The sequence below is a fragment of the Anguilla anguilla genome, chromosome 17 (assembly GCF_013347855.1).
Source record: "Anguilla anguilla isolate fAngAng1 chromosome 17, fAngAng1.pri, whole genome shotgun sequence".
In the NCBI taxonomy this organism is placed as follows: domain Eukaryota; kingdom Metazoa; phylum Chordata; class Actinopteri; order Anguilliformes; family Anguillidae; genus Anguilla; species Anguilla anguilla.
The window spans coordinates 1,195,772-1,212,163 of NC_049217.1; the positions used below are offsets into that span (position 1 = coordinate 1,195,772).

Here is a 16,392-nt window from a genome sequence, read left to right on the forward strand (position 1 = left end):
AGGTGCAAAAGGTGAGGAAGGTAAGGGTAGTGAGGAAGGTGCAAAAGGTGAGGAAGGTAAGGGTAGTGAGGAAGGTGCAAAAGGTGAGGAATGTGAGGGAGGTGAGGAAGGTGACAAATGTGAGGAAGATGAGGAAGGTGAGGAAGACGCTGAACCGTCGGCAGGAGTGGAACATGATGCTGTGTTCGCATGCAGCATGCTACAGCCAGGTAATCAGGACTCACCTTTATCTGCTCTGCCTGCAGTGACACTGGGGCTGAGGGACAGAGAAATCTCACACGGTTTGGCCCAGAAGACGCTGCATGTGCTGTCGGTGGCACAATCACTAACTGTGTTTTATTTTGCGTTATAATAATGAATAATGTAATTCCTTTCACAGCAGCTTTATTATTTAAAATAAAAAGCATTCTTCTTAAAAGCAGAGAAGAGAACACTGAAGAGCACACCACAATAGCCAGACACTGCTACATAAATATGTTGCTTATTTCTTGAACAATATCACTCCCTGCTGTTCATACATTAAATAGTCAACAAATCGGAATACAAATTTTTTTAAACACCGAAAAATAAAAAAAACTGCAAAAAGAAAAGTACAGAAAAAATGTGTATATTTTCCATGACACCACTGAGTTCTTCACAGTCAAAATACAAAAATGATCAGATACTTGTAAAAGCTTCCTTTAACAAGAAAGAATGCAGAAGAAACAGTGGCATATTTACATAATAACAGGTCTCTGAAAAAAATTGTCTTCTTCCTTCTCTAATGAAGTTGCACTGAACAGACTTGAAATGTCCACACTTATGTCAATTTTTTCCATTTGAATCATTGAATAGTTATCCATATTACATTTTGCAGACGCTTGCATAGATCACTTTATCATTTTCTTCTTGTTCCTGCAGAAATATGACATGTCAGAATTATTGTTTACATGAACCTAGAACATGGAAAAATATATTGGCTGATAAACAAGGCCATCAAACAAGAGAGATAAAATTATTCGGTTTATGCTTGTGAAACCTCATATCTGCTCATATTTGACAAATGATTTGGGCCAGACTTAAACCAGCATTTATATGGCTCAGGCTGTGGAAGTCCAGGCATACCTGCAGCTCACCCTCCTTTTAAGAGAAGGCAAAGGTGCAACCCTAGGTATGCACTTTCTTTTTAAAAGAAAAACACATAATTTTACTAATTGTTTCAGGTATTGCTCAGGTGTGCATCCTTGGAAGTACATGAGGTGCAGTCCGATGCACCAACATGCACCTAATTTAAATTGTTCAGTGTAATTAATTTCCCACACACATTTGGCGCATGGAATGTACGGGGCTGGATTTGCTGACACAGATTAAGCTTATTCCTGGACTAAGTGGAGTTTTGTATGGAGAATGTCTATTCAAAATTGAATTTAGTCTAGGATTAGAAACTGGCCCATAATGAAAACCTTCCCATGAATTAGTTCACTGGTTCACTCAGGTAAATTTATAAAATATGACTGAATCTTTACTATGATCAAGCCATACATGGCCTATAGGTTTGTTGTGGAATAGATTGGCTAAGAAACAGGCTTTGTAACCTGTATAGCTCCAGTATATATCCACCTGTATAAATGGGTGCTGTGTTTTTAAAATGCAAAAAGCTGTGTAAGTCACCGTGTATATGAGAGCAAATGATAAATGCCTGTAATGTAGTGTGTTCCCTTACATTACTGCACTAACTCAAGCTACGTGTGAATATCCTTGTTCCCCTACACTACCTTGACCCTGCTGCAGATCTGTGATGATACTGTAGACTGGATCAGCGGCACCTTTCCCTTCAGCTGGTGATGTGGAGGAACCTGAGAGGGAAAAAACATTTAAGCAAACTGTAAATGATCTCTCTGGGAAGTGATTGGTTATATTTGGTTGATCTTGTGTATGGCATTGGTTTGTTTTCAATTATATAAAATATCAACAGAAAAAATGAAACAAACTGAATCTTTACTATGATCAAGCCATACATGGCCTATAAGTTTGTTGTGGAATAGATTGGCTAAGAAACAGGCTTTGTAACCTATATAGCTCCAGTATATATCCACCTGTATAAATGGGTGCTGTGTTTTTAAAATGCAAAAAGCTGTGTAAGTCACTGTGTATATGAGAGCAAATGATAAATGCCTGTAATGTAGTGTGTTCCCTTACATTACTGCACTAACTCAAGCTACGTGTGAATAGCCTTGTTCCTCTACACTACCTTGACCCTGCTGCAGATCTGTGATGTTACTGTAGACTGGATCAGCGGCACCTTTCCCTTCAGCTGGTGATGTGGAGGAACCTGAGAGGGAAAAAACATTTAAGCAAACTGTAAATGATCTCTCTGGGAAGTGATTGGTTATATTTGGTTGATCTTGTGTATGGCATTGGTTTGTTTTCAATATAAAATATCAAAAGAAAAAATGAAACAACATAATTTAAAAACAATGCATTTACTGACACTGTACTATCTGAGCAAAGCAATGTTGTAGTGTGAATACTCTAGAAAGCTCTGTCAGAGAGAATGGTAAACTCGGAACAGAATGAGAAGCTTTTACCTGCTGCTGTTTTTAGACGCCGAAACAACAGACCTCCTAACAGCAACAGCACTCCAACACACACAGCAGCAGTACAGGCCAAACCGATCGCCAGCACCCTGCCATTATCTGTGTTGGCACAAAAGAAGGAAACTTAACTAGGGAGCTCAGAATAGGGAGAATATTCTTATTTATTTATTTATTTATTTAATTACTAGGTTATATTAAAAGTTACATTCATTATTCAGCCATATTAAAAGTAAAAATTATTATTTTGTCTAATAAAATGATAGGTGCGTGCACATCATATTGAGTTAAACACTTCTGTTTTCTGTTTGAGTGGCATTGGTACATGACTTGGCTAGACTCACGCTTATTAATATTATTACTGTGAATATTTTATTACAGGAATATAGAAGAGTTTTGTTATTTATTTATTGCTAGTATGCTTGTGAGACTTTGCATTTGACTATAGAGACTAGGTGGTTTAGTGTCTTCCCCTAAGTTGTAATGAATCCTGTGCCTGTGGTTGGAGTTTAGTACCTGGCTTTGGCAGTGTGAGGGGGACCTGTGCTCTGAGCATGCTCCCTGTGAACACCGCACAGGCCCAGTGCAGCTGGTCTCTGCTCAGAGTGGGCAGGGTGAGACTGAGCATCTTTTTCGGGTGCCCCTCACTCAGGACCTCCTGTTTTACGAGCTCCCCCCTGCCCCCCTTCATCCGGAGCCAGGCCAGGGTCACAGAGCTGTTCACCTGTGATATCTCACAGTTCAGCATGACGGACTGATTCCTGGACAGACCACCAGGGGGCACTGCTGAGACTGAGAGCGCACATGTACATGGATTATTTATTTATTTATTCTTTATTTTTCAGAAAAATTTTTTTTGTTCAGATAACATCCATTATTCGTCATTGAGTTTCTGTGAGGTGCACTACCTTTATGACTTGGGCTCAACACTTCTGTTGCTTACTGTTAACCCATGGCTGTAATCTGTTACATTGCATGGCACAGCATATTGTAAAAAAGGCTACTTTAATAAGCATAATGTGTAAGAATGCTGTTATTTATTCAGTTCTGTAAATTGTGTAAGCATACGCTAAACCTGAAGTGCAGACTTACCCTGAACAGTTACCAGCGTTACTGTGGCCATCAGGGAGTGTTCAAAGGAACAGAAGTACCTTCCACTGTCTCCAAACTTCACCGGTGAGATTCTCAGGGGAAAATTAGACCCATCAAAGCCCTCAGATGAGAATCTCTCTTTATCTACCTCCATGGAAATTGAAGCATTCTCATATTTATCAGCTGAGGCCACACGGATTGCATTTGTCCCAGACGATGGCTCCCGTTGCCAATATGCTGTTCTGTATGAGGCTGGAGAACGGCAGATTAGCATCACCTCACTGCTGTTCAAACTCCCTCTGTACAGAGTGTGTGTGCCACGTGTACCTGAGGAATAAAGCTGTGGTTAGAATGACTGTCTGTACAGTCAGCACATATGCTACTGCTACAGGTAGTGAGCAACATGTGAGAAAACATGTAAAAATAAATGAACTCACAGAGTTGGTGGAAGAGAAAAACTCAGACCTCATTAAAAATAGCCTACAATAAATACCCCACCTCCCACCATGAAAGCTATTATAGGCAGCCTGGCCGGTCTGTTTCTATACAGGACATGCTGGTATATTACTTGTCTAATTAACCCTTTAAGGTATGAGATCATACATTTTCTGATTATACAAAGAATGAATCTTGAGTATATGAGTATATATTAGTTTTTCTTACAATAGTAACTCATTTGTATTTAATGGGTGAGTGAGCCGTGCCTACAATATGGTAGCCTCTACTTTACATTTTATCCCTTATTTACTCTATTGTTTCATTTTTTGTGCATTATCGTTGTCTCAGATGGAAACTTGCATGTACTGTTTGAAGGAATTTCAGCATTAAAATGTTAAAATACTTAATATGTCATTTTTAAACAAGTGTTGTGACTTCATCGTAGATAGTTTTTTTCTTTATTTTTTTGTCCACCAAACATGGGGCTGAGTATATCCAATTCCCACCCTAATTCTGAATACCCCATTACTACCCAGCCGCTCAGTCCCTCACACGTGGTGTCTCCAGCCTGCTTGTTTTCACTCCACAGCCCACAGCCAGCTCGCATGTAGTTGAGCCGAAGGAACACGTCTCGTATGCGGCTTTGGCATGCAGTCCACAAACACTCGCCCCAACAGTGGGGGGCGCTAGAGAGCAGTGAAACACAGACCCCTAACTGACTGAACCTTCTGCACTGGCACGGTCCAGATTTGATCCGTGACCTTGGGGGGTCATCCAGGAACCACAGAGTGGTGCTGTAGCTGAATGAGCCACCCAGCAGCCCTTCAGTTGCTTGGCAACCCTACAAACGGCTGCTCTGGTGCATGATTACAAACACAAGTAAACAGCCAGGACTGTTGAACCAAATTCTATTTTGTCCTCTGGGTTGCCAAATGACCAAATCCGGCAGCCCAGCCCAATTTTTTGTCGTCCAAAGGCCTCATTTATAGAACAGACTTACGATCAATTTTGATCTTAAAGGAGTACCATGGTGATTTTCACACTTTCTCGGTTTTATGTGCTATTTGCACAAGAGGCATTGAAGAAACACAATGAGCAAAGTATTAAATATGTCCGTTCTGTATTTTTGGAGAAATATGCGTTTTAAATTCATCGTCCTATTTTCAACCGGTTGAGAAAGTTGTCATTTTGCTACGTCACGAATACAGTAACCACTCCCATTTCCACGCCCCGCAAAGAAATCTGACAGGACACACCGTCCTGCTGTTCAGACAATGCAAATATTTGACTAACGTTAGGTTCACTTAAATTAGAGTGCCTTTAGATTATTTCAGGTTATATTCATTTAGCTAGCTAGCTAATGTTAGCTAGCTAGGAGGTTTGCTTTCATAAGGCAATGTTATCGATAACGTTAGCTTGCTAGTTTGCTTTTATGAGGACGTTATAGTTGTGCTTTTATCTTAACTTGGCTAGCTAGATAGCAAAAATTATAATTGGATATAAGTCAACGTCCTTACCTTAGCTATCTATCGATACTTGATATATTACTAAGCTAGCTAGCTTGTGAAAATTCAGTCTCCCAAAGAGAGCGCGTATCATGGGGGTAGCTATGGTAACGGGGCACGGTCTGTCAATTATAGCTAACTGACAGTTCTCATTACCACGCCCAGACGGTTCGGGTGAATTTTTATAGTGGGAAATTTAGGCTTAGAAAAATACGTTTTAAAGTACATTGAAATGACTGAAGAATAAAAAAATTATGCACATTTGTTTTGTTGTTGCCTGAAGACAACTGGGAAGTGTCACATTCAACCACCATAGTACTCCTTTAAGTATGACTTAGGCAGAAAACCACATATAAGTAGTTATTTATAAAACCTTACTTTGACGTGGAAATGATCTTATCACTTACTTGATGTAAGTGATTTTCCTGATGGTTATGTAGAGGTATTGCAGTTTCGGACGCAAGCCTGTGGTGAACTTTGCATTAGCTTTATGAACAATCTGATAGGAATTATCAATTAAAGGTGTGAGGGATTAATTGGCAGACGCAAAGTGTTTTAAATTAAAAACAGGATGTGATGTTCTATAAATAGTGTGTCAAATTAGAAAAAAGTGACCATGGCTGTTCTTGCGTTATTGGAAGACATTGAAAACTGCTTTTAGACAGGAGAGAGTTTTCAGAGACCGGAATGACGTTTTTGCGCATGATGATCTTCCAAAAAACTGGCTTTTCTCTTTTGGTCCATGGTTATTCCTGACTAAACCCTCATTTGTGCTAGCATTATATAAGGGGAAATCGCTGATTTTAAGGCATGTTCAGGTGCCGTCAATTTTAAGTTAATTTGAGATTTATAGATCACAGGTGCGTAAGTTACAAATGGGCTTCTTAGAACCTGTGTAAGCAAGGTTATTAATGCTCAGTATCTTTTATGAATCGAATGGAAGTCGGAAATGATCTTAATACTAAGTACAAATCTAAGAACATTTTTATAAATGAGGCCCTTGGTATATAATGGAGTGTACTTGTGTATATCTGTACTATTTGTACAGACCAAAACCGAATATGGAGACATTACTTGGGTTTATCTTTAATCGTAATGAAAGAAGTGATTCACAGTTATAAATTCGCTTATGAAAAACGATTAAAGCTCAGGATGCTTTTGCAAATGCTCCAGTGAATACCGTATCCATAGTAACATACCCTTGTTGACTTCAAATGAACTGGGAATGCTGAAAATAAGTGCTCCGTTCCATCTGAGTGTGCAGTAATATGATCCCTCACTGTATTGGTCAGCACTGTGGATGATGATGTGGACAGTGTTGTTGTAGAACAGCGTTGTGTTAGCAGTAGGTTCTTTGTCCCTTTCCCAGTCCAGTGTAGCTGAATCTGGAAGGTGTGATACTTCACAGCTCCTGATCACATCACAACCTTCATTTTCTCTGGACCAGCTCAACGGTTCCACTACAGGAGCAAAGAGCAATTGATTCAGAGAAGCTTGTGAACCTTTTTATCAAATCATTTGTGTGGGCTACATCTAAAAAACCAGCCATCAAATTTAAAGCAATATACAGTCCTCCAGTTTTCTGCTGGGAATTCTATGGAGAGGTGGAAGAAAAAATATAACCATAAAGTGAAAATTTTCACCTTGGTTTTGTTGTGCTATGTACTCTAAATAAATCGACAATGCTGATCTATATAACCTCAGATTTAATAAGGCACTGTGTCCAAACATGAGGACTATGAGCCACTACTTTCCCCTATGATCCAACCTACCTTTTCCTCATACATTGGTTTATTAATCACACAGTAAAATGTCCAATGTTAATTAAACTGTGACAGAGTAAACGTGTTCAGTGGCTACCGTGTTAAATGTGTACGAGTTAATTTAACACTTAACATTTTGCTGGGCAGCTTTACAATGTGTATGAATTTAATTTAATTTCAGATTTTTTGAATGTCAAATACAAGATATAACTTGAACTTTGTGTTATATTTCTTACACATAGTGTGAGAGAGATACTGTATAATCTCATTAATAATATAATTTATAAAATGCATCAAAGCCCGAATTTACCTTTTATAGCGAACACTTCAAACTGGGCCACTTCTACTTTCTTTGGTTTAGTTTGAATAAAAGTAAAAACTCCTGCATTTTGTAACTCTGGTCTGAGAATAATGTCATATGTTCCTTCTTTTGAAATAGACATGTTCGCCTTCTTCAAATTCCATGAATACGTTCCATTAGACTCTATAGTTATTATCCGAGTGTTTGTGTAGCTTCCATCATGTGACGTCAACTCCCAGATGAATTCTGTCCCGTTGGTCTCAGCAGGGGCTGGTAGAGAGACCCCCCGTATCTGCTCAGAAAGGAAGTATTTGTACTGCACCAACACTGCAGTAAGAGAAGAACATACCAAATACAGAGATCCAACTGAGCACAAGACATGATAATATTGCATTTAAATATAGAGGCAAAGTACAGTTAGTTCATTAAAGTTAATCCCAGATTTATAACCTGAGATAAAAATATAATCCCCACACCTATAATGAATATTTGAGGTATATTTTAGCCTAGGATGGAAAAGTATTGCTTGTACCGGCTATAGTCATAGTTTTAGACCCAAAATCATTATCATTACCTTTTTTGTCCTCAATGTGGTTGAGGTACATTGCAAAGATATTTTCTTTCTTTTCAACATCCTGTAGTAGCCTACTAGTGGAGAGCTAGCAAAGCGAACCTTAACTGCTTACAGTACTCTATATCATAAATGAACATTTTTAGCTTCTTATAATGCTTTTGTATTATGAATTTTACCATTGAAAGACATGGACCGTTGTGGATAGTGTATGGAGTGATTGTAAATCTGTCTTAATGATAAAGTGACTATGCAAAAAAATGTCTTGAATTTGCATATTTTACAGTGTGAATAATGCTTTAATAACAATATTAATCACACTGTCATTAATGGTTATTATATAATTTCATATTTGAAAAGTCTGTGTAGCTGCTTAGCATCGAATATAAAGCCATTTCACTGATAAAAGTAATATGCTGTCACTTTGAACCTTTTGCTTCCTCTTGAATTTTAAACAGAAAACAAGCAAACAAAGAAAAAGCCTGGATCAGTTTATATAGTAGTAGCAGCCTCTGTGACACTTTTTGTTATAAATAAGACGTTTAAAAGTAAGACATTTTTTCCATGTTCTGCTATGTGACTGTATTATATTTTACCCTTCTATAGTGACGATATAGAAATTGACGATTTGTCCATTTAAATTTGGTTCTATTATTATACATTTGGCTGCATTGTCATGAACTTTATATATGAATAAATAAATTAATTAATGAATATATGATTAAGACAGAAAGAGGGACTCACCCTTGGCTGAAAGAATGTGACAGTATCCTGATATCCACAACAGGGTCCACCACAGTACCATTGCCATGGCTGATGCCGTATGCAGCCCTTCTTATTGGTGTCTAACCTTTTTACAAGGTATACTTGACAGGAAATGGCTGAACAAAGAGGAAGTACCTCATCTGACACATTGTCAAATGGGTGTAAGCAAGCAAAACCAAACTGAAATGCTTTGAGTTTGTGTGTAAATAAATCCTTAAGACCCTGGACAGGAAAGCCAAATAGACACCACCACTGCAATGTCCTAAGAAGTCACAACTAGCTAAAACACTGTAATAAGCGCAGGCATGTGTCTTGTTTATAAAATTCTAAATGGCCAGGCCCACCTCCACACACTACCATTGTAAAGATAAACCCTTTGAAGGGTTTGGAATGTTTCTTCAATGTTCTGAGTCAGTGTTCTAGAACTCCATTGCTTTTGATTTCCAGCAGCGATTGTTACGTCAGCATTAGAATGTTCAGTTGCAAACATTCTAATTACATGGAGCCTCCACCTTAATGGCTTTTACCGAAATCTAATATTAGTTCAACCAGATCTGTGGAAAAGTGGGAACTGTATAGTTCCAGGGAGGAAAAGCACTTTTAGCAACTCACAGTTCTAGCCACGCTGCCACTAGCCTTTATGATGCCAGGTGGGGAGTTGGGTTGCTGCTGTCCACCAGGGGCAGCACCGGCCCTACACACAGGTATGTACACAGCTGTGCTGCATTGTAGTCACTACATCTGTGGCCTATTACCTGATCATTGGGCCTAATAAAAGGCCTGGCGCTCAGGCCTAAAGGAGATTTTTACGATTTGGTGGAGAATTCTGCTGTGTTGGCTTTTTATTGGCAACAAACAGCAGAAAGCCAAACGTCTGTTCGCCATGTGATCAGTGGCCACTCCCAGCCCTGCATCACACCACACAAACCTGCCCATCACATCACTCCTTTGCCAGTACACTTAGATCATGGCTAAAGGACAACCAACTGACAACAAACAACACATGTGTGGTATTTAGACCAATACCCCGCATACAAGTTTTCCTGATTGTCTAGTTCTTTTATTTATTTCATCATGACTTTCATGTTGATTGCAACATGTAGCAGGCTACCATGTGCTGTATATTGCTATGTTTGCATGCAGCATGCCACAGTCTTTTTGCTTTTCTGTGTGTGGCAGTCACCATTGCCATGGCTGATGCCCTGCACAGCCCTTCTTACTGCTGTCCAGCCTTTTAACATGGTATACTTCACAGGAAATGGCTCAAAAAACAGGAAACGTCAACTGTTCTAAGCTATTTTGGAGGAGAGGTGTGGTTACTGTGGTAACTGCAGGCAGAGGGCTGGGGGGAGTGGTTCATTCGGCCCAGAAAACACTGCATGTGCTGCCGGTGTCACAGTCACTGTGTTTTATTTTGGGTTCTTATAATAATTAATAATGCAGTTCTTTTTCACAGCTGTTTTATTACTAAAAATAAAAAGTATACTTCTTAACAACAGTTAAAAGCACACTGAAGAGCACACCGCCATATCCAGACACTACTACCCTGTACATAAATATGTTGCTTATTTCTTGAACAATATCACTCCCTGCTGTTCATACATCAATTAGTCAACAAATCGGAGTACACAAGAAAAAGAAAAAATAAAACTGCAAAAAACAGTACAGAAACAACTTATTAATGTATATATTTTCCAGAATACAGCTGTGTTGTTCACAGTCAAAATCTAAATATTATCAGATACATGTAAAAGCTTCCTTTAGCAAAACAGAATGCAACAGTGGCATATTCACATAGTAGCAGATCTTGGTAAGATCTGCAGATTGTCTTTTTTCATCTAACTGAGTTTGTCATGGTTCTGTTTCTGTCTGTTTTTCCTTGTTGGGCCACCAGATGGCGGCACTTCTGTTTTGTGTCCTGCTCATTCCCCTGTTATTTGTATTATTGCTTTCAATTATTTTATTATTGTTTCTGATTGTGTCTCATTGCTCCCACTGGTGTATTGTTATCCCCTCATTTTCTGGTTTGATTGTTCTTTGAGTTCACCTGTGTCTTGTTAACTCTGTCTATTTAAGTTCTTTGTCGCCTTGACTCGGGTGCTGATTCCTTGTGTTTGTTTCTCACTTTATGTACCTGCCCGCTTTGTCCTGCTTCCGTTTCGTGTGTGTGCTTCTACCCGTGTACTCTGCCTGCCTGTGTTCTGCCCTGCCCGTGTTTTGAGTTCCTCTTGTTTTCTGTTCTTAGAGATTTTGGAGTTTGTGTTTTTACCCATAGTGGCCTTTTCTGTTCCCTGTTTGTGTTTACCTTTTTTTTGTAGTAAAGTCTTTATTTTCTTTTACCTCTTGAGTTTCGTGTGTTTCACTCTGTGCCTGGGTCCAACCCCCTCGAAAACGTGACACAGTTGCACTGTACAAACTTCAAATGTTAACTTTAAATGTGGGCTTTTTGTTTCATTTATCCATTTGAATCATTGAAATGTTATTCATATTACATTTTGCAGACACTTGCATAGATCACTTTATCATTTTCTTCTTGTTCCTGCAGAAATATGACATATCAGAATCTTAAATATGAACTTAGAACAATGAAATCAATGAAATTCAAACTTTTCAACAAAGTGGACCATCCATACACAAAATGTAACCATATTTTATTGGTTGTATGAATATGATACGCAGTGCCTGCATTATGATATGCAGATGAACAGAAAATCCTTATGGTTATTCTCCTGAGTATCTCAGGGAACATACTTACAGAATGAGACTGGGGGTTCAACTGCCTCCGTTGTTGTCTGTGAGGGTCTGCAACACCAAACAGCAGTGAAGAGATCAAACAGTAATTATTGGGACTGAATTAGTTGCTTGTTTTAAGTATAAAACAAAAACCAGCAGAACTTGTGACTAACCAGCACCACATTTGTGAACCCCCAGTACTGCATATTGCTTTTGCTAGTTGGATGGGCAACACAGGCTTATCTGTTTCAGGATTCCATTAGACTGTCTGCTTGTAATGATTTAATTATCTCAATCATTTATTTGCTCTGAAATTTTAGAGAAGCTAGGAGCTGCAGCTGCAGATTAAACAAAGTATATCTTTAGTTGGAGCATTTCAGCAGTGGAGTGAACAGCATTGGTGAAAACAGTGGTTTAGGAAATTAGACCAGAATAATTGGTTGGAATAAAAGCCACCACCAGCGCTCCAGGAAAGAGGGTTTGCACCCCTTTCATAATGTGTGCCCAAACTTAAGATGTTACTCCCATTGTATTCACTGGAGAAATCTCAAACTGGCAAGAGTAATATACCCATTTTATTAGGATAACACTAAGTATAACAAACTTACCCAGACTGGGAGTGGTCAAGGAAAATATCAGGTATTGGAGCTCCTCACTGTCATTCTCCTCTTTAGGGGTATCTGGGTTTCCTATTAGTAAGAAAATGTATAAAATATATTCATGAAAATACACATATATGAACGTATGAAATGTATAATACAGATATATGTGGCCCCCGCTTGAGCCTGTGACTCCAGGACCCCGTTCGTGCTTGTACACAGTGTCTGAACTGCAGAGGTTGAAAGTCCAGGGGACAGAAAGAAAAAGCTCTGTCATATTTCTTCCCCCCTTGTACTTTACCAGCTTATTAGTTTTACCTCCTGGCTGAAAGATTGTGCTAATTAGCAAATCAACTTGATTGCAACAAAATACTGGGGAGGATTTTTGCTTTCTGAACCTAGATTTTTCCACCTCTGCTTCACATTAAAAGTGTGAGTCTTCTTTTTGGTGCATACCACCCTCTTGTGGACATTTGTAGCAAACAAACCTCTGGTTTAGAAATTATACGTCTCACGACCAAGTGACCTATTTTTACTGAATCCTTTCCCCCACAGTCCCACTTCCTCCCTTTACTCTAATTGTTTAAAGAAGCCAAAACGGTTTTTGAAACGGGTTTTAATGCTGGTGTGTGTGTGCATGAGGCCTCGAACACTTCCGTTTTTAAACTACAACCGCGAGTGAGTATGAGGTTTAATTGATGCAGCCACAACCTCAAACCCACCCTCTAACCCTGACAGGAAAAGGCCGGTTATGTGCTGTCAGTACAATCTCATATCCATCATATTTTACAAATGATTTTGGCCAGAATTAAATCTGCATTTTTATCAGACCTGGGTCAATTAACGGATCTGATTAACATGGTCCGGGATGTGGAAGTCCAGGCATACCTGCAACTCAGCCTCCTTTTAAGAGATGGCAAAGGTGCAACCCCTGGTATGCACTTTTGTTTTGATAAGAAAAACACATAATGAGGTATTGCTCAGTTGTGCATCCTTTGAAGTACAAGAGGTGCAGTCTGATGCACCAAAATGGTCCCAATTCCAGTTGTTCAGTGTAATTAATTTCCCACACACATTTGGCACATGGAACGCACAGGGCCGGTTTCACTAACACAGATTAAGCTTATTACTGGGCTAAGTGGAGTTTTGAATTTAGTCTAGGATTAGAAACTGGCCCATAATGCAAGCTTTCCCGTGAATTAGTTCACCGGTTCATGCAGCGTATCAATAGTTCAGTTAAGCCAGTTGATCTTTTGGTAGCTTTTGGTATATGATTTACCATATAAGGAGCACTGAGCCATGTTACATTTTTGATCACTCAGGCAAATTTATGAAGTATGATTCAATCTTTACTATGATCATGCCATACGTGGCCTATAAATACATTCTGTACTGTAATCTATTGTAATCTATAACCGAAAGGTAGCAGGTGTGATTCCCAGGTAGGACACTGCTACTGTACCCTTGAGCAAGGTACTGTATAGCTCCAGTATATATCCACCTGTATAAATGGGTGCTGTGTTTTTAAAATGCAAAAAGCTGTATAAGTCACCGTGTATATGAGAGCAAATGATAAATGCCTGTAAAGTAGTGTGTTCCCTTACATTACTGCACTAACTCAAGCTACGTGTGAATAGCCTTGTTCCTCTACACTACCTTGACCCTGCTGCAGATCTGTGATGTTACTGTAGACTGGATCAGCTGCACCTTTCCCTTCAGCTGGTGATGAGGAGGAACCTGAGAGGGAAAAAACAGTTAAGCAAACTGTAAATGATCTCTCTGGGAACTGATTGGACATATTTGGTTGATCTTGTGTATGGCATTGGTTTGTTTCCAATTATATCAAAAGAAAAAATGAAAAACATAATTTAAAAACAATGCATTTAATAACACTGTACTATCTGAGCAGAGTTCAAAGAAATGTTGTAGTGTGAGTGCTCTAGAAAGCTCTGTCAGAGAGAATGGTAAACAGAATGAGAAGCATTTACCTGCTGCTGTTTTCAGATGCCAAAACAACAGACCTCCTAACAGCAACAGCACTCCAACACACACAGCAGCAGTACAGGCCAAACCGATCACCTGCACCCTGCCATTATCTGTGTTGGCACAAAAGAAGGAAACTTAACTAGGGAGCTCAGAATGGGGAGAATATTCTTATTTATTTAGCTATTAAAAGTTAATTAATTACTAGGTTATATTAAAAGTTACATTCATTATTCAGCCATATTAAACGTAAAAATTCTTATTTTGTCAAATAAAATGATAGGTGCGTGCACATCATATTGAGTTAAGCACTTCTGTTTTCTGTTTGAGTGGCATTGGTACATGACTTGGCTAGACTCACGCTTTTTAATATTGTTACTGTGCATATTTTATTACAGGAAAATAGAAGAGTTTTCTTATTTATTTATTGCTAGTATGCTTGTGAGACTTTGCATTTGACTATAGAGACTAGGTGGTTTAGTGTCTTCCCCTAAGTTGTAATGAATCCTGTTGCCTGTGGTTGGAGTTTAGTACCTGGCTTTGGCTCTTCAGGTTCAGTGATGGGTGTTGGCAGTGTGAGGGGGACCTGTGCTCTGAGCATGCTCCCTGTGAACACTGCACAGGCCCAGTGAAGCTGGTCTCTGCTCAGAATGGGCAGGGTGAGACTGAGCATCGTTTTTGGGTACCTCTCACTCAGGACCTCCTGTTTTATGAGCTCGCCCCTGCCCCCCTTCATCCGGAGCCAGGCCAGGGTCACAGAGCTGATCATCTGTGATATCTCACAGTTCAGCACAACTGACTGATTCCTGGACAGACCACCAGGGGGCACTGCAGAGACTGAGAGAGCACATGCATGTAGGTGTACTACCTTCATGAATTGGAATCAATGCTTCTGTTGCTTACTGTTTGCAAATGGCTGTAGTCTGTTATATTGCATGACACAGACTATTGTTTAAAAGGCTATTTTAATAAGCATCATGTTAACATATGCTGTTATATATTCAGTCCTGTAAATTGTGTAAGCATCAGCCAAACCTGAAGTGCAAACTTACCCTGAACAGTTACCAGCATTACTGTGGCCATCAGGAAGTGTTCAGAGTAACAAAAGTACATTCCACTGTCTCCAAACTTCACTGGTGAGATTCTCAGAGGAAAATTAGACCCATCAAAGCCCTCAGATGAGAATCTCTCTTTATCTATCTCCATGGAAATCAAAGCACTCTTTTGTTTTTCAGCTGAGGCCACAAGGGTTAGATCAGACCTTTGCAATGCCTCCCATCTCCAGTAAACTGTTCTGAATGAGTTCAGAGAACGGCAGGCTAGCACTGCCTCACTGCTGTTCAAACTTCTGTACAGAGTGCGTTGTGTTTCATATGTACCTGGGAAATAAAGCTGTGGTTAGCATGAGTGTCTGTACACATATTGGTGCTGTAGCTGAATGAGCCAACCAGCAGCCCTTCCAGGGATGTTGAACCAAATTAAATTATATTCCTCTGGGTTGCCAACTAACCAAATCTGGCAGTGCAGCCAAATATTTGGTAGTCCAGGTCTATCCTGGAGTTTACATGTGTATATCTGTACCATTTGTACAGACCAAAATAACAACCTGCCTACTTTGTGTCTGTTCACAGTACAATCAACTGAAGGTCAACAGAAAAATATAATAATCTCAGTCAGATTATTTTTTGTGAGTATAACCAGGTCCAGGAAAATTAACCTTTAGCACCTTGACTTTGGTAGTCTGATACACAAATTGTAGTTTAAAAAAAAGTATTAAACCTTTGGCAGCCCTTATTGTTATACTGTGGTAAACTGCGAATAGTGTTTCTGACAAGTTTTTAAAAAAATATGGAAACCCAAGATTTCCTACTTAATATGCAATCCTGCATCTATTATACTGGAGTCTTAAGATAATTAGGGAGACATTACTTGCTTTATCTTAATGAATGATGTATGTTTCACAGTCATAAGTTTGCTCATGAAAATAGGTTGAAACTCAGGATGATTTTGTAAATGCTCCAGTGAAGACCGTATCCATAGTAAAATACCTTCATAGACTTGAAGTGTCC

At 39.2% G+C, this 16,392-nt stretch overlaps 1 protein-coding gene across 1 annotated transcript in view; it reads right to left on the reverse strand.

Annotated features, from left to right (window-relative positions):
• Positions 1–567: 567 nt before the first annotated feature.
• The window catches only part of LOC118216581, a 50,804-nt gene continuing 34,979 nt past the window's right edge, over positions 568–16,392 (reverse strand). Inside the window, exons 10-16 of the mRNA XM_035397892.1 lie at positions 15,376–15,652; positions 14,858–15,160; positions 14,329–14,436; positions 13,997–14,077; positions 12,350–12,430; positions 11,764–11,810; positions 568–894 (exon numbers count right to left, since the gene is read on the reverse strand). Coding sequence (XP_035253783.1) covers positions 844–894; positions 11,764–11,810; positions 12,350–12,430; positions 13,997–14,077; positions 14,329–14,436; positions 14,858–15,160; positions 15,376–15,652 — 948 coding nt within the window. The 3' untranslated portion in view covers positions 568–843. The remainder of the gene's footprint in view (positions 895–11,763; positions 11,811–12,349; positions 12,431–13,996; positions 14,078–14,328; positions 14,437–14,857; positions 15,161–15,375; positions 15,653–16,392) is intronic.